Here is a 25,139-nt window from a genome sequence, read left to right on the forward strand (position 1 = left end):
AAATAAAAAATAGTTATTAAAAAAAATTTTTTTAAGTTAAAAAAAAAATGGACGGACAGAACCCTAGGACAAATGGTGAAAGCAAAGCTATACAGACAAAATCTCACACAGAAGCATACACATACACACTCACCAAAAGAGGAAAAGGGGAAAAAATAATATACCTTGCTCTCAAAGTCCACCTCCTCAATTTGGGATGATTCGTTGTCTATTTAGATATTCCACAGATGCAGGGTACCTCAAGTTGATTGTGGAGATTTAATCCGCTGCTCCTGAGGCTGCTGGGAGAAATTTCCCTTTCTCTTCTTTGCTCGCACAGCTCCAGGGATTCAGCTTTGGATTTGGCCCCGCCTCTGCGTGTAGGTCGCCTGAGGGCGTCTGTTCTTTGCTCAGACAAGAAGTGGTTAAAGGAGCCGCTGATTCGGAGGCTCTGGCTCACTCAGGCCGGGGCGGGGGCACAGGCTTCTTGGTGGCGGCAGCAGCAGCCTTAGCGTCTCATGCCCGTCTCTGAGGTTAGCGCTGTTAGTCGCGGCTCACACCCGTCTCTGGAGCTCCTTTAAGCGGCGCTCTTAATCTCCTCTCCTCGCACACCAGGAAACAAAGAGGAAAGAAAAAGGCTCTTGCCTCTTCGGCAGGTCCAGACTTTTCCCCGGACTCCCTCCTGGCTAGCCGTGGCGCACTAACCCCCTGCAGGCTGTGTTCACGCCGCCAGTCCTCTCCCTGCGCTCCGACCGAAGCCCGAGCCTCAGCTCCCGGCCCCGCCCACCCCGGCGTGTGAGCAGACAAGCCTCTCGGGCTGGTGAGTGCCGATCGGCACCAATCCTCTGTGCGGGAATCTCTCCGCTTTGCCTTCCGCACCCGTGTTGCTGTGCTCTCCTCCACGGCTCCGAAGCGTTCCCCCTCTGCCACCCGCAGTCTCCGCCCGCGAAGGGGCTTCTAGTGTGTGGAACCTTTCCTCCCTCACTGCTCCCTCCCGCTGGTGCAGGTCCCCTCCCTATTCTTTTGTCTGTTTTTTCTTTTGCCCTACCCAGGTACGTGGGGAGTTTCTTGCCTTTTGGGAGGTCTGAGGTCTTCTGCCAGCGTTCAGTAGGTGTTCTGTAGGAGTTGTTCCACGTGTAGATGTATTTCTGATGTATCTGTGGGGAGGAAGATGATCTCCGCGTCTTTCTCTTCCGGCATCTTCCCCCTCTCTAACCTAGGGTTCTTTTTAAATCTCTATAAACTACTTATTTAAAAATGGTTTGTAAACCACTCATAGTTGCACCTAATCTGCTTGCTAGTCATTAAACACATATGACCCATTATCTCAAGCTAACTGAATAAATATTGTAGAACAACTCTGCCTCAAGCACTCTTTGGTTTCGTGAGTAGTAAATGAGCAAGATATGGCCACAACATCAAAGAATTCAGTTTAGTGGGAGGTCAATGACATAAATAAAAAATTACAACACAGCCGTGGTGAATAGTGGAGTGGAAGCATATAAATGGTACAGAAAAAGGCATAAAATACAGGGGGGGGGGGGGGTTTGGAGGTTTCTTCAAAGGCCCACCTGCTTAAAATATGCAGATTCTTCCCCGAACCTGCCATGGTGAGTGCAATACTGACAGAGTTATTCATTTGGAATAATAAATTACTCCCAGAAATCCTACATACAATATTCATATTACTTGGAAAAGCATGATTCCTTAATATTGATTATTATATTAGCATGGATTCATTTGTACAGACAAAAAAAGTGAAACACAAGATATGTGTGTGTTTTGGTGAGAGGATAACTTAAATGTCATGGGACACAGTCCATCAAGGACTAGCTCAGAAGAGACATACATTCCAAAGAACCTAGAAAGTGGACCAGCGTGGTGAACACATGACCTAAGAGTAACTCAGGCTTGTCCTGACCAGACTTATTAAAAACAGGGTTATTACTCACTGTTTCTTCTAAAATTAGGTCACTAATTAATCTATCAATAGGCATTTATTGGACACATTTCTCCAACTTTGTGTTTTTTTAATACAGTCTTTAGAGTCAAATCAAGACCATCCTTCTCTTTCCTAAGACTCATTTAGGACTTCCTCACGGCCTCTTGCCAGCAAAACAACATGCAAACATAGGGAAAAAAAAAACATAAAGTTGAGGTTTCTGATGCTGATGCTTAAGTAAGTGGTAGCTGACCTTCCCATGCAAACTTGCATCATACTGCTGTTATACCACGTTTATGTCTTCTTGTTCTCTTTTAAGACAGGACACCAATTCCATCTCTTGTTACAAGACAGCTGGTGCTAGCTACTCACCCCTAATCTTTCTTTAATCAACTCCATCCAGCTTTCCTTCCACCCCTGCCTTAAGCAAATGAGGAAAAAATGAAAGTTTCTAAGACTTTAAAAGACTAAAGTTCAAGTGAGGCCAAATAATAACTCAGCATTATTAACTATCAACAAAATTGGGGGCAACAATCGGGCTCTGGGTTTGTCTCCAATTCTCCAAGATCCTCACTACACAAAGGTTAATCAAAGAATGATTATCTTTCCCATACCATGCTCACATTGGGTAGGTGTATCTTTGAGTGGTAATTACAACTGAACTACTGCTACAATCTACAATGTTTTATTCTAATTGACAAAAAGAATGTAGGGAAATTCTTGAAAGAGAAGTTTATTAATAATGAAAATGGCATAGTTATATACATGAGAAAAAAACCTTTCATATACATAAAGACTGTTAAATTTTTATTTCTAATTAGCTAGTATTAAGACTAGAGCATTTCAAGCAAACAGTACAGTAACATGAGCTTATCTGACCCATACTTTATGTACAGTGTCATTATAAACAAGATGAAAAAGAAAAATCCTTCATTATCCATACTCCACATTGAACATATATTATGGTCACTTCAGAATCATCACACAGTCTGAATACATAAATAATTATACCTTTATTCTCTGATATCATGGTTACATTTTTCCTATTTATTCCCTTAATCACTAAAGAAGCAATTATATATGTGAAGAAAAAAAAGTCAGGGTAAGGAATCATTTAAACCTGGCTGTAGCTACAAATTGTGTGTTCTAACTTGTGTCTTATTACCCCGAGGGGAGTGATTTAACCTGTATCTTGTTAACTCATAGGAACAGTATAAGGTTTTACAAAATGCATGACTCAAGAAAATTTCTAGGTAGATTCGTTACTTCAATTACTTTCTAGTACCCTCCCACCTTCCCACCTCCAGCCAGGATCTTCTGTGGAACACAATGCAACTGATTTTAGGATTGGGACCTTCACACCATTTTTCTGCATTCATTGCACACTTGGGAATAGAATGAGCTAGGATGCATAACTCACTGCAGCTGGATTGTAAATCTGAAAGGCTGGCCCCACCCATCCTACTGGGAATTGTTACAAACATCTTAAGAGAAAAAAAAAAAGACCCATATTTTTCTTGGCTAAAATATCTCAATTTAATAAAGATAAGTTATTCTCCTAAATCAGCAGTTTTCTTATGGAGTAAATATGTTACCTTCTTTTCCCATTTCAAAATGAAAATTCAACTCACGGGCTGATAGATGTCAAAGTATCCATTATTGAAAACATGGAAATGACACAAAGATACCAGCTGCCTAAAACTCATGAAATGGAAGAAGGCAAACTTATAAAACAAGCATGCAAGTAAATAACTAAATCAGGTATCGTATTTGAGCCAACATGGTTTGAGAGCCTACAAAGAATATTTATGCAATTTACATCTTTTTGTCAGAAGTAATATTAAGTCAGCGTCGTTCAACTATATTAAAATTTACTATGTGGTAAAAGGCAGGGGGAGGGGAGCAGCCAAGCCATAATGACCAGATACTGCAGAAAAAAAAAAAGAAGAGGTGGGAATAAAATCATGTAAAACCTGCACTTGTTTTATTATGTAAAGTAAATGGGACTTTAGGGCACATAAATGTGAACAAATACCCTTAAAACATATTTATTTATTTATTTATTTTTGGCTTCATTGGGTCTTTGTTGCTGTGCGTGGGCTTTCTCCAGTTGCGGCGAATGGGGGCTACTCTTCATTGCGGTGCGTGGGCTTCTCATTGCGGTGGCTTCTCTTGTTGCGGAGCATGGGCTCTAGGCGCACAGGCTTCAGTAGTTGTGGCACATGGGCTCAGTAGTTGTGGCTTGCGGGTTCTAGAGAGCAGGCTCAGTAGTTGTGGTGTACGGGCTTCATTGCTCCGCAGCATGTGGGATCTTCCCAGACCAGGACTCGAATCCATGTCCCCTGCATTGACCGGTGGATTCTTAATCACTGTGCCACCAGGGAAGCCCCATACAGTTTTGATTCCCTTTAAGTACAGCTTTTGGTCTTTGTGGGTATAAAAACCATCACATCTCTTACTATATTCTAAAATTTTAAACTAGAAAAAAATATTTGTGTCCCAAATTTAATTTTTTTGATAGAAAACGCTTCTTTCAACAGAGTTCCAAACCCAAGTTAATTATATGACGTAGGTAATGAGTGATCTCCATCTTCTCTAGGCTTCTAATCAGTTGCAAAATAGGAGTTTTGGTTAAAGCTCTTCCCTGCCATGAAAAAAACAAAGAGCAATTAATTGGAAAAAATCCAGAATGTACTGAAATGCACTTTTGTTGTAATATATCATCAAGCTATAGTCCTAAAATCACCAATACCTTCTTTCTTTGCAGGAAAGCTGTCCTGTGCTTTGCTAAGTTAAAAAAAAAGAATCCAATCTACAGAGACTATGTAATACTTTTACTGAATCCTAAATCAAGCCCATTAATATTTTAATAATTAAATATTAAAATCCGGACTATGTGAAAACTGAAAATGTTGTATGGATTATGTACCTAACATTTTTTCAATGCCATCTTCCCACTGTGAACAACCCCCTTATAGTGTCTGTGTGAACATTCTTTTGTTTCACTGGATCTTCTTGTTTAAATCTTCTTTGTTACATGAATTTTTAAATAATTTTAATACCAAACAGTTTACCAGAAGAAAGTGAAACATGTAGTCCATCTGTCTGTCCCTAATTAGGCTCTCCTGGATCCTTTCTTTGGATTTCTTAGCCTAGATGAGATGCATTTGTAATTCATGGAACGCAGATGGCTCTGAGGGGCTTAGGAAAGATAAAAAACATCAGTCACGTTCTTTCTATTGGATACCACGGAAGTGGAGCCATAGGCCATCTGCTGGCTAGAGATGCCGAGATAAGCAGGTATCCTGGTCTAAAAGGCAGAGTCCCAGTAATATTGCTCTGATAGCATTCAAGCAAGGTTGGCAGCAACTCCCATGGGCTAATAAGTCAGATGTTTAAAGGAGTCTCTACCATGCAAATGGAATTAGAAGAGCGTCTTCTTTAGTTTCCTTTGATGTTAATTTGTCCCTTCCTATCAGAGGAGCCATGCATGAGGGGCTGTCTATCAGAGAAAGGGGATTTGGAACAAAGGGGCAGAGGCTCCAATCAGAACCACATGTGTTATCCTGACCCTTTATCAATTTCTGCTATAAGCGGGCATGAATTGCTCTGGTTTTTCTCTTCTAAAAACCTGGTGCCATCACCTGGCCTGGGTGAGACCCATCCATGAGGAAGCACCTTTGTGAGGGCAGCTGTAGGACCAAATATCAAAGCCAAATTATAATCCCACCCACTACACTCAAGTAACATCTATAAATGTTCTCTTTACAAGATTATTGTATTTTTGTAACCTAAGTCTGGTTATGGATCCTGAGGAACAAGGGGAAAAAAACTACAGACACTTGCCCAAAATGCATGCTAAAAAAAGTAATGGAAAAAGGTAGATTGAAAAGTAAAATGAACCTGCTGTATAGCACAGGGAACTCTACTTCACTTCGCTGTACAGTAGAAACTAACACAACATTGTAAAACAACTATAGCCCCCCCCAATTTTTTTTTAAAAAAGAAAAGATGAACTTAATAAAAGCAAGAGACACACTTTAATGAGATTTGTCTCATTCAAAGCATAAAGTATCTACAGAGATGGAAAAGGAAGTATATGTTAAAATATGTGAGTATTTACAGCTACTCAAATGGGTGACATCTATATTAATAAGAAAATATGACAGAGCCAGGGAGCTCTAGGCCAGAACAGAGTGTCTTTGTTTTCAATCTTCTCCGGCATTTGCTGTCATCATGATCTTGAGTAAGTCCCTCCATCTTTTTGAGGTTTCCTTTCCTCATTCATAAAACTTAAATAAGAAACATTCAACTTATAAAGGCATTAGGAGGACTAAATGAGGTAATCTGTGTGGATGTGTATTAATTGAAAAGAACTCAACAAACATTGGTTACCAACAAAACCCATGTCACAGGGACAGGAATTAAGTATTCATGCTTGTGGCACTAACTCTAAGGCAAACTTAACGCTTACATTTGATGTTCTCTCACAAAAGCTGCAAACTCAGGATCCCTGGCATACAGTTCCAAAATTCTCATTCTTTCTTGAATTTCCTTTAAAAAAAAAAAAGAAGAAGAAAGAAAAGGAAAAGAAAGTTTTTCTACATTGCATTAGAAAAACTTTAACAGCTTTTTTAAAAAGAGGTCTAATTTTTGTAAGAGATTGTGGCTTTCTGAACTATCCAGGGGAGAGCTATAGAAAACAATGGCCTTTTCAGAAAAATGGAAGGTGTGGCTACTACATGAACTGCTCTGAATAACCCAGACATATATTTCTAAGGAGGGGGGGGTGGAGGGAGAGAGCATTTGCTATTAATGATAAAGGACCCACTGGGTGGGAAATAAGGACAGCGCAGAATTGTATACCCTCCACATATCACATCGACTGGGAGATAGCATGAGGTAAAAAACTAATCATGAAATAATTTTCAACCTTTCTTGCAACCTACTGTACACACACACACACACACACACACACACACACACACACACACACACCCAGCAGAGCAGCAACAGAAAAACCAAGTTTCCTACCTCTCTGGAAAGCTCACTGTTCTCATACATTTGTCTGATTTCTTCCCTGCTCAGACCAGCAATCATCTCTCTGCCTGTGGAGCTGTAGAAGGGCCGCTGAGGGTAGGGTCCTTCGTACTGCTCGAGATCAGCCCCGTGACTTTCAAACACGGGGTTGTGCTTTACAGCTCTTTCCATAGACGAGAGGCTGTCAGGCTGCCTGCTGGAGCCACAAAAAGAAAAGTATGATTGAATCAGGTTCTTCGTTGGATGCTCAACTACTTGGAAGACTATTAACCTGGAGCAAGATTTCTGTTGAGGAAGAAAAAGAGGCTAACTGGATACCAATGGGGGACGAGGAGAGGTGACTGTGAAAAATATCCAGATCAATCTCAAAAATTATTTACCACGTGTTATCATTATTATCTCCTGAACTATCTGGTAAGTGCCTGTGGAACTGTTCCATGTCTCCTTCATCTTTATCTGCCCCACAGTGCCTGGCACCCAATAAATGCTGATGGGGAAATATGTCTGCCAATAGTATTTCATTAAATGAATACAGCTCCATTATTCCCAGGGTAGATAAACCACACAAAGAATCTACTAGAAATAGAAATACAGGGGAGAATGGGCTTCAGTTAAATTCATTTCAGGTCTACAAATATGTGCTGAGCATTGATTATATGCCTAGGAACATTCTAGATGCTGATGATACAAAGAATTGTTGGAATCTCTCCAGAATGAGACTGCGGTCTAATGCAAAGTCAGACCCAATACAAAGTATAAGAACAATATGGAATTATGTCCTGGGTGCTCTAGGAACCTAGGAGAGGTGTCTCCTGGGCCTAAGCCAGAGGATGAGGGGAGGTAACCTAGACCCGAAGCAGACCTGGAAGCACAGAAACAAAGTACAGCCCGGGATTGTGATCATATTACAACTCAAAAGGTCCTTGGATCGCTTAGTCTAGCAAGTAGAACCAGTTTTATTTCCTTTGTTAATGAAGCTATGCTCAACTAAAAAGAGAACCAGATTCCATTTCTTGTCAGATTCTTATCTAGATTTAAAGTCTGGCTAATTACCACTGGAATGAGCCAAAGGGGAAGGAACTAACAGATCTGGTCCTCACATAGGGCCTCCCCTCATCTCTATCACCCTTCCAACCCCTCCCCCACCGTGACCTTCAGTGTGCAGTGAGATTCATGCGTGCCTCCCCGACTGTGCTAATGTTCATGCAACTAGCTAGAACGTCTCCCACCCACCCCCTGCAGCAAACATCTACTCTTTGGTCCAGCTAAATACCATAGCCATCATTAAAACTTCTAAGATGTCCTCCCCTAGGCAAAACAAATTCATTCTTCATCTAGGCACCCTAGCAGCGTGTTCAAACTGTTGCTTATGTTTGTTTCCAATCTGACACACTTTGAGGACAGGGACCCTGTCTTTATTCAACTTTATAGCCCTCTCCCCTCCACGCTGATCCTTTCCAGTATTTGGCACACAGGCAGTACAAAATGAATGAATAAAAGGAATATTTTAGTCTATCAGAGAGCAATTTTCCGTACTTACCTGAAGGGTCTCTCTCTTTCTCTCCTAACATATCGAGCTTGAAGAGTCCTGATGAGGAAGAAGACGAAAGCAGAAGAAATGAGGACAAGTCCAACCATGGAGGCGATGGTGATGCCTATCACCAAGGGCTCGGACACAAACTCCTCACAGTGCTCACCTCGATACCACCAGTTCTCGCCCACCCGGCACCTGGAACGAGAAGTGACCAAGCCCCAAAATGGAATCACTCTGCTGAAAGTAACAAGTAACAGCAGAACCTACAGTGGGACTGAGAACAGGTAGAGAAATAAATGCTGACCACATGAAGCTTCAGTAAAGAGGTTAAACGGTAAGATTTAAGGCTATGCATGAGACCTGGCACAGACCCAGGAGGTCCTCAATGACTACTTGTAAAGACTGAATAAAAGACTGACTAGACTTAAAGAAAGTCAACTTCCTTATTTATGGATAATGAAAAACAGGCCCGGGAAGGAAAACGACTGGTGTTGGATCACACAATTAGTCAGCAACAGAGCTGGTCTAGAACCCAGGTCCCTAGACTCCTCACGTCCTTCCATCACACTGCAGAGATCCTCCAAACCACAAGGCCACCCACTTGTGCAAAAATATCTTCAATTCCCAGAGCAGCAATCACTGCTTTTCAAAATCATATTCATTTCTCTGGAAATCAAGAGACTATTTTTCCTCTTAGTTTTCTAGCTAAACTTTACACATAGAAAAGTGTGAGTCATTTCCAACTATTTCTTCTGTTTTTGGCATCCATGCCAACATTTGCCCTTTTTGAAATTCACAAATTGTCCTCTTATTGATGTTTCCCTGGCTTATTCTCAGCATTCTCTCCTTTCACACCATGTGACTTTGGTTGGATGTGGTTGGGAGGTTGATTTGCTCTGCTCTTTTTAAGGCGAGTGACCAGGGAAGGCTACCTGAATCTGCTCATTTGCCTGCTGCATTTTCTTTGCTTCTACCTTTAAAAAATAGATCTTAGATACTTAAAATATATTTGTCACAATTTTAAATACTTGCTTTTCTTTATTTTTGAATATTCAGTAGGACCAAGAGCAGCCCAAAGCTGTTAAGAACATAATTCAAATAGAACAATAAAACTCCTCTGTTTCAGATACAGTGTAAAGTGTCGATCATATGCCTAAACCTAATTTGATCACCAATTGCCTTGTTATCACCACTAAGAACCATAACACAAAAATCCCCAATTACTCTAAGTACTCTCTGTAGGACACTAGGCAATGTTTTTCTTACAGCTCCCTAAGAGCATAAGATAAAATAACCCACTGAACTGGGTATAATCCAGGCCTATGAACTGACTCAGTCCTCACAGGAGGACTCGATGGCACCCATCTATTTCCTAGATATAACTTCTATAATAAATATTGCTGTGATCGTCCTAACATTATAGGCGCAGATCCCTTTTCTTCAGAGGAAGTATCTCTAATCTTGTGAAGCCAAAATCTCTAACTATAGCATACCTACAAATGGCCCCATGCCCAGGCATGATGTCACACTTTCCATCATTCAAGCAGAAGTCGGGCTGTAGGTCACAGAGACTCTGACAGGGCAGTTCTTCCACACTCAGGTACCCAGGGTAGCATCTGCACTCTGCTTCTCCACTCCAGGGGTTGACCAAACACTCGGAAAATTCATTGCATGCTTGAAACTTGCAAGGGTTGGCTTGATCACCTAAAACATCAAGCAAACCAGAAAACGATACAAGGAAAGGCAAAACACAGGAATTGGGGTACATGAAACCCCTCCACTACGGCTCCCCCATCCAAAGTACCGGGAACATCCAATCCCCTTCCTGAATCATTGAAATACAACACCACCATCCACACCACAAAAAATTTCTGATTCATCCTTGATTGATGAGCTTTTGTCAAATTTCTCTGAAACTCAGAGCCAAACCATAAAACCCAATGACCTGGGTGAGCCTCTACCTGTTTTATGTAGGAAGCATGTAGAAGCTTTAAAATCCATGTAATTGTAGATCTAAATTAAACAGTTTTCAGTACCGTTCATTTCCACCAACCTTATCCTTCTGTCATCCTCCTCCACGCTGCACATGATGCTACATGCCCCACCCCCAACCCACCCCACCGAGAACATGGATGGAGAGACAGTATCCAGAGTAGAACTGGTGGAAGCCTCAGGGATGCGTATAGTCCAATAAGAGCAGCCTAAGAACATTGGAGATTAGTGAAAGCTAATGTCAGAAAAACAAATCAGCCCTGCACCTCCTCAGGCCATTCCCAACAGTATTTTAGCTTCAGTGATTTCATTTTTCATTGATGGGATGAGAGAAAGTGACATTTTCTTAAATTAATTAGGACACACAAACCAGTCAAAAATGATAAAAGACATTGACCATGGATGGGCCTTCCATCCTACCATGGTTCCACTGTATGTTCTTCACTGGTCAGTGACAATCTCTGAATTGCAAATGGTGACAAGGATACCACAAAAAGAGGAAATAACTGTAAATGACCCATAAACTCATCTGTATGAAAAAGCATAAGAATTAGCCAGAAGACAAAGGGGAGGTTAAAAAACAAAGAGCATAGTCTCTCAGTTTCCAGATATTCCAGATAAATTAATATTGCTCTCAGAGTCAATGATTTCCTTGCTACTGTGAAAATTAAAGACATTTTGCACGAATCTGTGGCCTTGGAGTTTGTAGGATCTCCGCAGCTGATCTTTCTTAGCCCTATGTAGGAATGGGGAGAGATACTGGGTTGAATAGTATCCTCCCAAAATTCATGTCCACCCAGAACCTCAGAATATGACTTTATTCGGAAATAGGGTCTTTGTAAATGTAATCAAGTTAAGATGAGGTCATACGGGATTAGGTTACTGCTAGTCCAATACCTGGTATCCTTATAAGAAGAGGGAAATTTGGACACAGAGACACAGACACACAGTGAAGAAGGCCATATAAAGACAGAAGCAGAGACTGGAGTGATGCATCTATAAGCCAAGGAGTGTCAAGGATTGCTGGTGAACACCAGGAGCTAGGAAGAGGCAAGATAGGATTCTCTCCTACAGCTTTCAGAGGGAATACGGCTCTGCCAACACCTTGATTTGGATTTCTAGCCTCCAGAACTATGAGAGAAGAAATTTCTTTTGTTAGAAGCCACCCAGTTTGTGATCCTCTGTTACAGCAGCCCTAGGAAACTAATACAGGAGACCAATAATAAGATGCTCATATAACAAGAAGAGCACACAAATGTGCTGACAGATGGCAGTTTCTACAAGGGAAATACACAGCAGGACTCGACTGTGTATTTCCTAAGTCTTCACATCCTTACCCTGGTATTCATTCTGTGACTTTTTAATCAGAAAATAATCTACTCCTGGCCTAGCAGTGAGGTACAGAGGTGTATATAGGGGGTGGGAAGGGTGATATTGCACAGTCCCCCTTTGTTGATGGAAATTCAAGAATTTCTGAGACACTACATGTTAAAACAAATTAAGCAAGAGACAAGTCAGTCTTATCTTTAGCCAACCTTCAGATAAAATAATAGTTTAATCTGAAGGCTTTTAACTAAAAATATACAAGAAATAGGAAAATTCTATTTAAAAATTCTAAAACTTTGTGACCATTCCATGGGTGTGGGTGAGTGTCTAGGGAAAGGAAAAACAGAATCCATAAGAGGAAAAAGATACATGCTGCTCCCTTTTGATCCCGGATCACGGAGAGAGACCAAGACCAATATTTTAATCATGTGAATAAAAGACTGGAGTTTTAAAGTTGATTTTTAGTCTTTTGTGCAGGTTAAAGGTGGAGGCCCAGAATAGATAGCTCTTTGTTTGGAAGAGTACTTTAATGACTTTATGGGAAAACAAAGGTAGACTTGGAGCTAATCTTGGGATGGGAGACAGGGATCTAAACTGTAGAATGAATTACACTCTGGTTTTCCAGGGACAGGCTAAGAGAAGGATTGATGGGTCCTGGAGAATGAGAGTAGAGGAAATGTGAAGAAGGTCTGGAAATACAGCCAGAGTGGCCAGAGTAACATGGTAGCTGACTTAGTCCTGGAGAAAAAATTGTCCATTAAAAGACACCCTTGAAAGGGTGGCTGAGAAAGTTTTGGATATTTACACCTAACAGTAATCTCCTGTGCTACAATAAAAATTCCTCCATCACCCTCATATCATCAACAAATACCTGATGGAATCAACTGCCTTGTGTTAGAGGTACTTTGGGAAAGTAAAAACATGGGACCATGATCTGTGTTGGATTAACATAAAGAACAACCACAAGGGTCAAGACAAATGTGAGATTGGAAATTCAGCAGAAGGAAATCAGAGCTGGAGATGATTAAGAGACAGTTAAGTTCCCTGATAATTCCTAGAGATATTAGGGGTTGAGAGCCATGGATGCAGTTTTACACTGCACATGGGAGAGACTAATGCAAATTCATTTGAATATTAAGGAACAAGGTGACCCTATAAACCTGGATGATTTGGCATAGAGCTGACATGTGAGTTACATACAAAACTGAGGTAAATGCACTTATTTATGTACTTCCCTTTAAAAAGAAGTGGGTAGGGCTTCCATGGTGGCGCAGTGGATGAGAGTCCGCCTGCCAATGCAGGGGACACAGGTTCGTGCCCCAGTCCGGGAAGATCCCATGTGCCGCGGAGCGGCTGGGCCCGTGAGCCAGGGCCACTGGGCCTGCACGTCCGGAGCCTGTGCTCCACAACGGGAGAGGCCACAACAGTGAGAGGCCTGCATACCACAAAAAAAAAAAAAAAGAAGTGGGTAGGCTTTTGCAAAAGTTTTATAATCATCACTGCTTGCATTTGTATGGCTAGTCAAATGTTTTTATACATGCTATTTGTTTAATCCTTAGAATAGCCCCATGAAATACACAGGCCAGGTAACATTATCCCATTTGCTATATGAGGGAGTAAGGCTCAGAGATAAAACAGCTCATCTAGGATCACACAAATAATAAATGGCAGAGCAGAGGCAAGAAATCAGGCCTTCCAAATTATAATTAATTGCTTCTTCCACTACACCACATGGCAAAGAATGTGCAAATGTCCTTAAAGAACTCAAGTGGCAAAAGATTTGGCTATAGGGGGATTAGCTAAATCATTTCCCTCACTTTCAGTGAATAACGGTCCTTCAAGGATTTCAAAGGAAAGAATGTTTGCTTCTTTCCCGGTTAAAGAATAGGGCTGGCTTCCAAACCAGTCTGAGAGTGAAAAGCACTGGAGAAATACAAACCCAGACATTCCACCTTACTCCTACTCAAAACCACTGTCCTCCGGTATATAGAAGGTAAAAAAGAACAAAGGTTTGAGGATCCAGCAGTACCCTCTGCATCCAAGTCTTCCAAATTAAAACAATGGTTCATTTCACTCATTCACAATATTTTTGAGTACATTCTACATGCAAGACACTGTGCAAGGTTTTGGCTACCAAATGGTTAATAAAATAAAGTCTCAGTCCTTGTGGACAGTTCAACTGGGAAAAATAGCTATTTAGCAAGTATGTGCATAAGTTATCATGATTACAATAGTTATAAACTCTACAGAGGGAAAAGAACCAACCTAGATTATGGGTGAATCAGTGAAAGTCCTGAAGAAAAGACATTTGAACTGAGGCATAAAGGGTAAGCAGAAGTCAGCCAAGAGGGGAAAGAGATTCAGGCAAAAAAGACAGTATGTGCAAAAAGCTTCAAGTCAAGATAAGTTTTGGAAATCTAAGGAACCCAAAACGAGCTAGTTTGACTAGAACATAGTGAGAAAAGAAGTTAGTTTCATTGGACGATACTGGGGAAGAAGATAGGGACCAGGCTTGTGGCTACTGAACCAGGCAGGCATTGAAAGTATTTCAAGCAGAAAAGTGAAATAATCTGATTATTTAGAAAGAGCACCCTGGCTACTGTCTGGAGAATGAATGGGAAGGTATGGGAGTGAGGGAAAAAGAGAGGTAGTAGAGAAACTGGTCCAAATGAGAGATGATGATGGCTTGGCCTAAAGTAGGGGAAGTGAAGACAGAGAAAAACACATAGATTTGAGATACATTTAGAATTCAGAATCAATGTCAGTTTGTGAGTGACTGAAAGGAGTGATGGAAACTGAGATATCAGAATGACTTTCCAGGTTTCTGGCTTCAGTAGCTGAGTGGATACAGCTTCCATTTATCAAGATAGTAAAGCTGAGAGAGGTAAATTTAGTTGGAAGGTATGCAGATATGGAAAACAAGGGCTCAGTCTTAGCCTAAGGGCTTAGTCTGAGCTTGATATACATAGTATATATCCAAGTTGAGATAATCAAGTACATAGTTACATATTGATTCTGGAGCTCAGAAGATAAGTCTGATCTGCATATAGAAATGTGGAGAGTTACTGACATTTATATTAGGCTTACAATAATGGAAACTGATAAAACAACGTAGGAAAATAACATAGAAGGCAAGAAAGGCCAAAGCTATTGGGCTTGGCAGCGTAGAGATGTAATAAGAACAGATCCATGGATAAGTAAAATAGAGAGCCAGATATAGCAGGTAGAAAAGGAAATGGGAGGTAAACATGTAAAGACAAGTGTGGACAATCCTTTTGAAAAGAGAATGATATTGACATCCTTGGAAGAGATATTTTACTAATTATCAAGACGTGGAAAATTTGTCAGACATAGTACTCTTTTACCTATAAGTACTGAATTCATCTTGACTCATTGTAGAAGAAAATACACAAGAATAATAACTAGGTTCCACTAAGAAACCACCATAGTATTTAATATCATTACCTGATTCCACATCGAGGGAGTATTTATCAATAGCCAAGTTCATGGTTTGGTAAGCAGTGGTGCAAAAGTCTTCCAGAATCACGTATACAGTATTGGTGACATTAGGAGGGACAGACTTGGCGAACTTCATTCGGCTGTTCACCACAATACTGCCATTTCTGAAGTTCAGGATTTCTAAATTCTGGAACCCAGTGAGATTTGACTGGAGATAGGGAACCAGCTACAATACACAAAAATTGGTCAGTTTATTGACAAAGTTTTGCATTTTGTTCAATACATACTGAAAACAAAGATGAACCCCTCCACTTTTCCAAATTGTATTCTATTTATGTTATTTAAACTGTTCATCAACAAAAGTATGAATTGTGAATTATTTGCGAGTCATGAGGTTTCAGTGTTATTTACGAACCCCATGGAACTCACAGACAGTTTTAGACATCAGAGAGTTTATTCTGTTTCACTAAAGGATCGTGACAGTGAAGGCATTACAGGTACCCACAAAGCACTGGTCTCACAATAAAATGTGAATATAAATCTTAAACTTGTATCGGTCCCAGAAATTATATAATACAATATCCAGTATCTAAGTTACAATAGCCAAGAATACAATATCCAACTGTGGCTCATACCATTTTGTGTTTTCCGTTTCTTGTAACCACCTGTCTCATTATTTTCCTATGAACCCTAGGCCATTACAGTATTTGTAGATGATAGGAAATGAAAATCCATAGCAGACCACACTTTCCTTGGCTCAGATCTCATGCTCTGGGGGGAAAGAGGGGTGGTTCATACACGATTATTCACTAATGCCTGTATTTCACTTCTTATGCTTACCAGTTCTAAGAATCTTTGCTCCAGGGCTTTATACTCCAAAGAGTTTTTATTAAACAGATCTTCTGAAAACATCATGTTAGTCACTCTGAGGCTGAAGAAAACCACCAAAGCTCCTGCGGCTTGGGTATGACTCAAGTCTTCACTTTTTGTTGGCTGAGCCACAATAGCCATCTCTGTGGAGTGAATACTTGTAGACATTTCCACATAACCACCAACCTTGCCATTTTCCTCTGGGATTAGCTCAGGATGATAGTAATCTGTGCCTATCTGGTCCAATTCTAATGAAATATCCTGTACGCCCATAATGACTTCATCTTCCAGCAGGCTGGAACTTGTGGTTGAAGGCAATTTGGTAGACTGTGTCATGGAAGCTTTCAACCAGAGCTTGTCAGTACTCTGTGGTGTACTTGCCAATGTGTCTCTGGACAGTTTCTCTAGGGAAGAAGTTCTTACCCAAACTACATCTGATTCTGGCAATATGGTCCACAAAGGTTGCACATCTGGCTTCACTACTGAAATCTTGCTGTCAAACCATTCACGGTTGGATGACTCTGTAGTTTGTTCCATATCCTCCTTTAGAAAGGGTTCTTCTTGAATTGGTTTATCAGTAGAAGCAGAGATTGCTGCAGATGTCAGTAGAGGAGGTGATTTGGTAATTGAATAATAGTCAATGTCAGGTACTTCTGATGTGTGCTTGGATAGAACTGGAGATGCAGATTGAGTTGTGGTCTCTGCAAAGATGGACGCAGTAGGTCCACCAAGGGTCTCATCCTCTGCAAAGTTTGTGGATCTATCAAAATGTCCATATTTTGAATGCTCAGTACTTTGATCTATGGAATCTATTCTGTCATCTATAACTAGTTTCTCATCTGTATCCTCAGTTGGCAAAAGTAAATCCTCTGAATCCTCAACTTCAAGCCATGACTTGGAAAATGGTTCAGTGCTCTTCTCTAATGAAGTCTTGCTCCATGGCCAAGTAATCAGACCTACCTTTTGCCCAGACCCTGAACCTAAACCACTCTCAAATATGAACTCTTTCTCCATAGATGTGTCTGGCATCCAAGTGCTCGCTTCTAATTGGCCTTTGACTTTGGAGGCCAAAGAGTCCATGCCAAAAGGCGTAGTTACTTCTTTAGCAAGAATATCAAATGGGACAGAGGAGACCGGATATGGTGAGGATGTCAAAGACACCCCAGAGTCTTCCATGGATGGTATTATTTCTTTTGGCATAGGACGACTAAATGGGCTTGAAGGCAGTGGATCAATAGAAAGAAAATCTTCTGACCCTTTAACTTTAGTTAATCCTAAAAATAGAGTTTACCATTAATTAATCTACATAGATGCCAAAATATATTCCCAGTCCTCCTAATAAAACCAGCTATCCATTTTTCCCCATTAGATTACGACAGACAGTTGCTGACTTTTACTTTGCCAAATCCAGCAAACAACAAGAAGGTATGATTATGTTTTTGTGATATGGTACAGTCACTCATGATTATAACCCCCTTAACTGAGGATAACAAGACATCAGGTACTGAAAAAAATTCATCTTCAAACACGTGATTATTTTTACTCCCTGAAAATAAAGAACTGCTGGTAGTCATACTGACAACAAAGAGTGAATCTAGTAAAAACTTAGGAAGAAAATTCCCTAGGAAAATTCCCAAGGAATTTCCATCTCCTTGTTATGTTTATTTTTTTTATTTTTGGCCACGCCATGCAGCTTGTGGGATCTTAGTTCCTCGACCAGGGATTGAACCTGGGCCACAGCAGTGAAAGTTCTGAGTCATAACCACTAGACCACCAGGGAACTCTCCCTTATTATGTTTATTATCCATCAGCCTTCAGGTTCACCCAATGTTCAAAATCCTAGACTCATTACTTATATCTTTGTTCATCTTCCTCTTTCACATATACTCCATCCCTGAGTCACATCCCACAACAGCTAAATCAGCTACTTGACTTTCATTTCTTAATCTCTGCTGTAGCTGCCCTAGTTCAAGCCTGATACAAGCTAAAAATCTCTACTGGCCCCCAATTAATCCTATTAAAAGATACTGGAATAATCTTCTTTGAGGCTGTTTGTTTACCACTCAAATATTCAAGTAAGAAGAGTAGTTCTTAAATAGTAATATAATTAAATTATAAATTCTTTAACAAGACCTTCAAAATATCTATTAGGTGATCCCAGCCCAGCCCACAAGTTCATTTCTAATTATTTACCTATTTGGATGCTCCCTTCCAACCAATTAAAGCTGATTGTTCCCTTTCTCACACAACTTTCCCAAGACATTTCCTCCTAATGAATGCTGCCATGCTTTTCTCCTAACCCTAGTCTCTCGCTCTCTTCAAAACCTTTGTCATCTGATACAATAAAGAAGTACAAAAAGTTATTAGAATTCCTTACCATCTTCTAATGAGTGAGACCCAGAAGTCCTTTCTTCAGAAGCCACAGGCAAGCCAGTCTGAAGCACTGCTGGGGTGACAGAATGAAGAGTCAAGCTGCTAACCTCTAAAACCTCTGGGGAAGAACTGAGGCTCACCTTCGAGGGAAAGGCTAATTTGGGTGCAGACACTAAATCACCCAAAGGGCTTTCTGACCAGAGTTCCCTGCCAGTGGTTGAAGGAGGACCAGAGCTGAAATCAAGTGGTGAAATACTGCTCATGGTGAATTCATCTGCTGAGGGCCATTCAGCTTGAGGGGTATTATCCTGGAGGGGCAAAAAGAGGCTAAATCATATCATAGATAAAAGAAACACATAAAAATAATTTCAAATACCATCTATCTATCTACATTCCTGGATTTTCTAGGGACAAAAAGGCAATGTAATATTGGGGGAGGGAAGGGGAGTATGGGCTCTAGAATCAAACAGATCCATAATTAAATTCTAATTCAACCACTTACTAGTTGGAAAATCTAGAGAAAAATCATGTATCGCTTGAATCTCACCTGGAAAGTGGGAATAGATGAGACAATATATTTAAAAGATCCCAAACAAAGTGAGTTTGTGAGAGAAAATATTGTTTGCCTTGCTTTAGATGGTTCCTTTCCCTCTGTCTTATTAGCTTAAATACTTTAAATACATAGATGTTACTAATATCTGTAATTTGTTGTCAAAGACCTAAGCACATTGCCCACAGCAGAAAGAACAATCAGTAATTTTATTCATCATTCTGAAAGGTATTAAATTAAGGTCTTTTATTTTGATACGAAATTGCAACACATCAAAATGTGGTCTCTTACCTTGAGCAAATAGGAACATCTGTGAATTGGTATCACACTTACAAAATAAAATTTTCTCTTTGCAGTGACTTTTTACTAATGTAGTACTAATCGTATCTTAAAGTTTAGCTTCAGGAATAGAAAAGTAGACAGAAACACAACCATTGAACATACTGATTATTTAATCCTGTGAAGGTTAGTCCACGTAAAAAAGTTTAATGATGTTAATAGGTAAAACAGCCATAACACTGGATAGGAGTTTATATATTCCAATCTATGCTGAATCACAAAAAGTAAGAAGTGTCATATGCATAGAAGGAATTCACAAAATATTTCCTAGATAAAACCTGAAAAAGGAAAATGGAAAAGATCAATCATTCTCTACTCTAAATAGCATTAAAATCACATGCAAGGACTTCCCCGGTGGTGCAGTGGTTAAGAACCCACCCGCCAATGTAGGGGACACAGGTTCGAGCCCTGGTCCAGGAAGATCCCACATGCCGTGGAGCAACTAAGCCTGTGGACCACAACTACTGAGCCTGTGCTCTATAGCCCGTGAGCCACAACTACTGAGCCCACACGCCTAGAGCCTGTGCTCTGCAACAAGAGAAGCCACCGGGCTTCCCTGGTGGCGCAGTGGTTGAGAGTCCGCCTGCCGATGCAGGGAACAGGGGTTCGTGCCCTGGTCCGGGAAGATCCCACATGCCGCGAAGCGGCTGGGCCCGTGAGCCACGACTGCTAAGCCTGCGCATCCGGAGCCTGTGTTCTGCAACAGGAGAGGCCACAACAGTGAGAGGCCCACGTACCGCAAAAAAAAAAAAAAAAAGAAGCCACTACAATGAGAGCCCATGCACCGCAACGAAGAGTAGCCCCCGCTCGCTGCAACTAGAGAAAGCCCGCGTACAGCAACGAAGACCCAATGCAGCCAAAAAAAAAAAAAAAAAGGAAATAAATAAATTTTTTTAAAAAATCACATGTAAGCTTTTTAAAGACACCAATGCCCACACCCCACACCTCAGAGATTCTAACTTAACTGGTCTGAGGGTAGGACCTAGACATGGTACTTTTAAAAGCTCCTCAGTAGAGGATGCAGCTTGATCATGTGTTGGTTGTATTATTCCAGCCTGGGTTTCTAAAATACTTCTTTAGTTGTTAAATCATTATATTTCTCATCAACTGGAACCTTTAAGAAATTTTCCACAAGCATAAACCTGCCTGAAGACTAGAATTCATGGAAGAGCTATAAACAAAACGAAGCCCATGAAAACTAAGAAACTCTGAATAGAATCCTCTCCCCACTCTTCCAGGAGATTCCTGCCAAGGGTAGTGAATTTTCACTGGCATATACTCTCAAGCCTAATGTGATTATTAAACAAAAGCACACAATTTTAAGGTGGCTACCTACACTTCAGTCCATGGCCAGGAACTAAACAACCTACTAGCCTACGGAGGGACTCAACCCAATGTCATGACCTAATTAGTCTTGTATGCTTTGCCTACACACTTCCCCTTGTCTCTCCATCAAGGGTCCATGTGAGGAAGCCTTAGACAGCACACTCTCCTAGTCACAAGGGAGGGAACATGAGGCAAGAAATCACTGAGCATGACCCAATTTATCCCCTCTTCTAGTGACAAATGCATAGTAGACCACTGCATATATATGGAGATACTCTCAGTTTCATCTACTATTTCTAAACTAAAAGCACTAAGTCAAGTAACTAATTTTCTTTTGTGGAACTCAGTGACACCAACACTTCCTACCTTGTTCATGCTTTTAATTAGGTCCTATTTTAAGTGGGCCATCCTGCTGGCTATTTTCATCTGCCACCACCGTAGCTCCTTCTCTTCCCTGATAATTTCATCACCCTGCTCCCTTACCAGCTGTCTTCTGTCTGAGTTTACACTTTTACAAGCAGAAGATCAAAGGACAGGAAGAGTGAGAGGTTTCGGTATTTCTTCCCAGTTTCCTCCAAGCCTCAATACTGCAGACGTAGCTGCGTCCCTCTACAATTGCAACTTCAGCTCTCACTGGGCTCTGGTAATTGCATTTCCTCCCCTTGCCCTACAATCCAATGGATGGGAATGGCTTCTCACTGTTATTAGTCTCAGCATACCTCAAGATCCCTTTTTCACTACCTTAACCCCTTAACAGAACAGGTGGTTCTGTTACTATTGAAACCCTGGCCGTGCCATGTTTTGTAGTGCAATGTATTTTTAAAATCCATAAAAGTTTGAATCACTTCTGTCAAAAGATGATTACATAATTTGTAATGAAATACAAATAGCCAGAAAAGGAAGAATGAGAATCAATTAAAATAACAACAACATGAACCAAAAATGGTATCATTCTGCTAAATTTGATTAGAAATAAAGAATCTAGAAAGTTAAGAGGGAAGTGATGAAAAGTGGATGGCGCAATACTAGTGAATATTTTTGCCAGTGTGACTTTGGTCAAAAAATGGAATAGAGGAAGACACATCTGAGCATTAGACTGGAGTCTGTGACCAGAGTCTGATGAAATGAAATATACAGAGAAAGTAGAGAAAGGCAAGATATATGTCAAAGAAAGAGGAAGACCATCCTCAAAAGACAGGATGTAACTGCAAAAGATTAAAAAATAATAATAATAAAAGAACCATTTCAGGATAAGAAATTACCTCTTGGGAATTCTCTCGTCAGAAGTAAACATGAGGATATCAAGACTTGATTCATGAGTAAGGCCAAAAAGATGATCTAATCAGGGGAAAGATTTCTGGCTTTTTTCTAGTAAATTTTAATATTTTAAGAGTACATCATCACAAGGAGCGAACTTAACCTTATATAACTCTATGTAGTGAAGGCAGCTTGCAATCACTGACCTGCGTACACAGTGCTCCTATATAACCCAGCACCAAACAGACACACAAAGTTGCCTTACGTTTCTGACTAGAGGGTCTAAAACTTTCTGGGTCCTCAAGAATGAGCCAGAGTGATGTCAGCTGAGTAAGACATCCCCCACTCGTATTCCCCCTTCAACAGTAACAATTTGGCATCCTCTATGGACAAAAGTGCCTTTGTGGGAGCTGTGGGATCCAGCATCATACACCAAGGGACCCAGAAGGAGTCTAGCCCACCCATGCACAGGGTAAGAAGCATACAGACCTCAGTCCTGGCTGTGGACCCTGAGGTGGCCCGTGAACTGGCTCCAGCCCCTCTCAGACACAGTCTGGGAGCCGCTGGAGAACAATGACTTAGACAGTCACCCATGAATGACAGAGCCTTTGTGGAAGTCCAGGAGTCCAACAGAGAAGCTCCAAACACACCATTTGAGCAAAAACGTCCAACTTTAGACACATTGGCGAGTGTAAGAGGAACAGTTTCCCTTTACCCACCTCATCCCTCCCCCAAGGCAGCACAGCTCAGGGCCAAGAGAAACCCTCTCTGTACATGATTTCTGCACAGCGGAAAGTGAGAGCATGTGAGTGAGTCTCTGGCCTCCCTAGCTGTGCAGGACCTTGCAAAAGAGGTCTGTTTCTCTCTCACTCTATCCAGAGAACTGAGTTGTAAACTGCACGACCAGGGGATGGGAAGTGGCTGAAAGAACGGCAGCCAGGACTCTGAACATATCACAGGGATGCAGATCCTACTAACTACATGACTGACTCCACCAGGAGGTCTGACCACGAGCTGCCAAGACACCCTGCCCATGGATCCCCCTCAACTGGCCCATGGGCACCTCACCCCCACAGGCACCTCCTCCACCCCACGGCCAGCTCCTCGTGTGCACTCCCCATGGCAGGGAGAGCGGACTTTGGCAGACAGCTAGCGAGCAGGCCCAAAAAGCCAGCCTGAATCTATCCATAGGCCAAGGAGAGACGACAAAGTTAACCTTTTGCACTTCCTTTAGGAAAGCTGTCAGTACTTAGCCTGGTACACTGCAGGATCAAGAGAAGGCATACAGGGCTTCCCTGGTGGTGCAGTGGTTGAGAGTCCGCCTGCCGATGCAGGGGACACGGGTTCGTGCCCCCGTCCGTGAAGATCCCACATGCCGCGGAGCGGCTGGGCCCATGAGCCATGGCCGCTGAGCCTGCGCGTCCAGAGCCTGTGCTCTGCAATGGGAAAGGCCACAACAGTGAGAGGCCGCATACCGCAAAAAAAAAGCATACAAGCTTAAGAATTCTGCCACAACAGGCAGCAAGAAGTGTGGAGAAGGTGTATCCATAGGAGGTCTGAGAAAAACAGAAAGAAAATATCCAAATGGCCAATAGCTACATGAAAAGATATTCAACATCACTATCATCAGGGAAATGCAAATCAAAACCACAGTGAAATATCACCTCACACCTGTTAGAATGGCTATTGTCAAAAAGACAAAAGTGCTGGCAATGGTGTGTGGAAAAAAATTTTTTCCTCATAAAATTAAAAATAGAACTACCATGTGATCCAGCAATACCCACTTCTGAGTATATGGCTAAAGGAAATTAAATCAGTGTGTCAAAGAGATATCTATAGTATTCCCATGTTCACTGCAGCATTAGTCACAATAGTTAAGATATGGAAACAACTTAAGTGTCCACTGACAGATGAATGGATAAAGAAGATGTGTTACATATATACAATGGAATATTATTCAGCCATGAAAGAGAAAGAAATCCTGCCATTTGTGACAACAGGGATGGACCTTGAGGGCATTATGCTAAGTGAAATAAGTCAGAAGAATACTGTATGATATCACTTATATGTAGAATCTGAGAAAGCCAAACTCATAAAAACAACTGTAGAATGGTGTTTTCCAGAGTCTGGCGATGGGGAGATGGAGAGATGTCAGTTAAAAAGTACAAACTTGCAGTTATAAGCTGAATGAGTTCTGGGTAGCTAATGTACAACGTGGTGGCTATAGTTAACAGTACTGTGTTATAAACTTGAAATTTGTCTAACGAGTAAATCTTAAATGTTCTTACCACCAAAAAAAAAAAAAAAAGGTAATTATGTGAAGTTACGGAGGTGTTAACTAACTCTATTGTGATAAGTACTTCACAATATATGTGTATCAAATCATCACATTACACACCTTAAATTTATACAGTGTTGGATGTCAATTATATCTCAATAAAGCTAGGGGGAATAAAATGAATTGACCAGATGGAGAGAGCAACAGCTCAATTCCAGATAAATGAAAAGACAACCAACTGAATTCCAGAATGTAGAAGTAAAACAAATAGAAGCTTTTGTGTTGCCAAAGGCTCAGTGCTTTATAAGGCCATCCTTTGGTTTATAAAAATCTTATGTTAGGAAGTGGGGCTGAGCATGCACATATGTTTGAATGTAACAAAACTATCAAATTTTATAACTAGAAAGACTCTTAAGAATCATTTAGTCCCAACTTGCCTATTAAAAATAAGGAACTGAGGTTCATAGAAGTGAAATGCCCACAGTCACAAAAAATAGAGAAAAAAAAGTCAGAACCAGATTCTGAGTTTCTAGAGTTCGGCCCCCGTGCTTCACTCACTATACCAGACTGTTCATTGAGGAATACATACAGAGGGCAAAAGGATTTCCAGCGGAGAAACCGGAGCTAGCAGACTTGGCAGTCTATTCTCATTCAGGTTAGCATACATGCACAAATCTAAAAGACCCAGGTGAACACAAAGGAGAGAAAGGAGGAAAAACCATTTTCTAATATTTAAACGTCTATGTTGAAAATGGAGGCTGTTTGTATATGAGGAAAAGTTTCTTTCTTTCTCATTTTTTTTCTATTATCTAAAACTATACATGTATTCAGTGAAAAGTAAGAAGGCCATTTACTCAATACTAAGTTCTGTCCC

General features: G+C 40.9%; 1 protein-coding gene across 2 annotated transcripts in view; it reads right to left on the minus strand.

Annotated features, from left to right (window-relative positions):
• Positions 1 to 2,645: 2,645 nt before the first annotated feature.
• The window catches only part of IMPG2 (interphotoreceptor matrix proteoglycan 2), a 72,664-nt gene continuing 50,170 nt past the window's right edge, over positions 2,646 to 25,139 (minus strand). The window contains exons 10-17 of one of the 2 annotated variants that reach the window (XM_060010564.1): positions 18,520 to 18,823; positions 16,113 to 17,416; positions 15,279 to 15,498; positions 9,989 to 10,199; positions 8,502 to 8,690; positions 6,956 to 7,157; positions 6,396 to 6,475; positions 2,646 to 4,565 (exon numbers count right to left, since the gene is read on the minus strand). In XM_060010564.1, the coding sequence (XP_059866547.1) occupies positions 4,553 to 4,565; positions 6,396 to 6,475; positions 6,956 to 7,157; positions 8,502 to 8,690; positions 9,989 to 10,199; positions 15,279 to 15,498; positions 16,113 to 17,416; positions 18,520 to 18,823 (2,523 nt within the window). In that variant the 3' untranslated portion in view covers positions 2,646 to 4,552. Of the gene's footprint in view, positions 4,566 to 6,391; positions 6,476 to 6,955; positions 7,158 to 8,501; positions 8,691 to 9,988; positions 10,200 to 15,278; positions 15,499 to 16,112; positions 17,417 to 18,519; positions 18,824 to 25,139 lie in introns of those variants that run through there. The other variant, XM_060010565.1, reaches the window with a different exon arrangement.

This window comes from Delphinus delphis, chromosome 4, assembly GCF_949987515.2.
Source record: "Delphinus delphis chromosome 4, mDelDel1.2, whole genome shotgun sequence".
Classification (NCBI taxonomy): domain Eukaryota; kingdom Metazoa; phylum Chordata; class Mammalia; order Artiodactyla; family Delphinidae; genus Delphinus; species Delphinus delphis.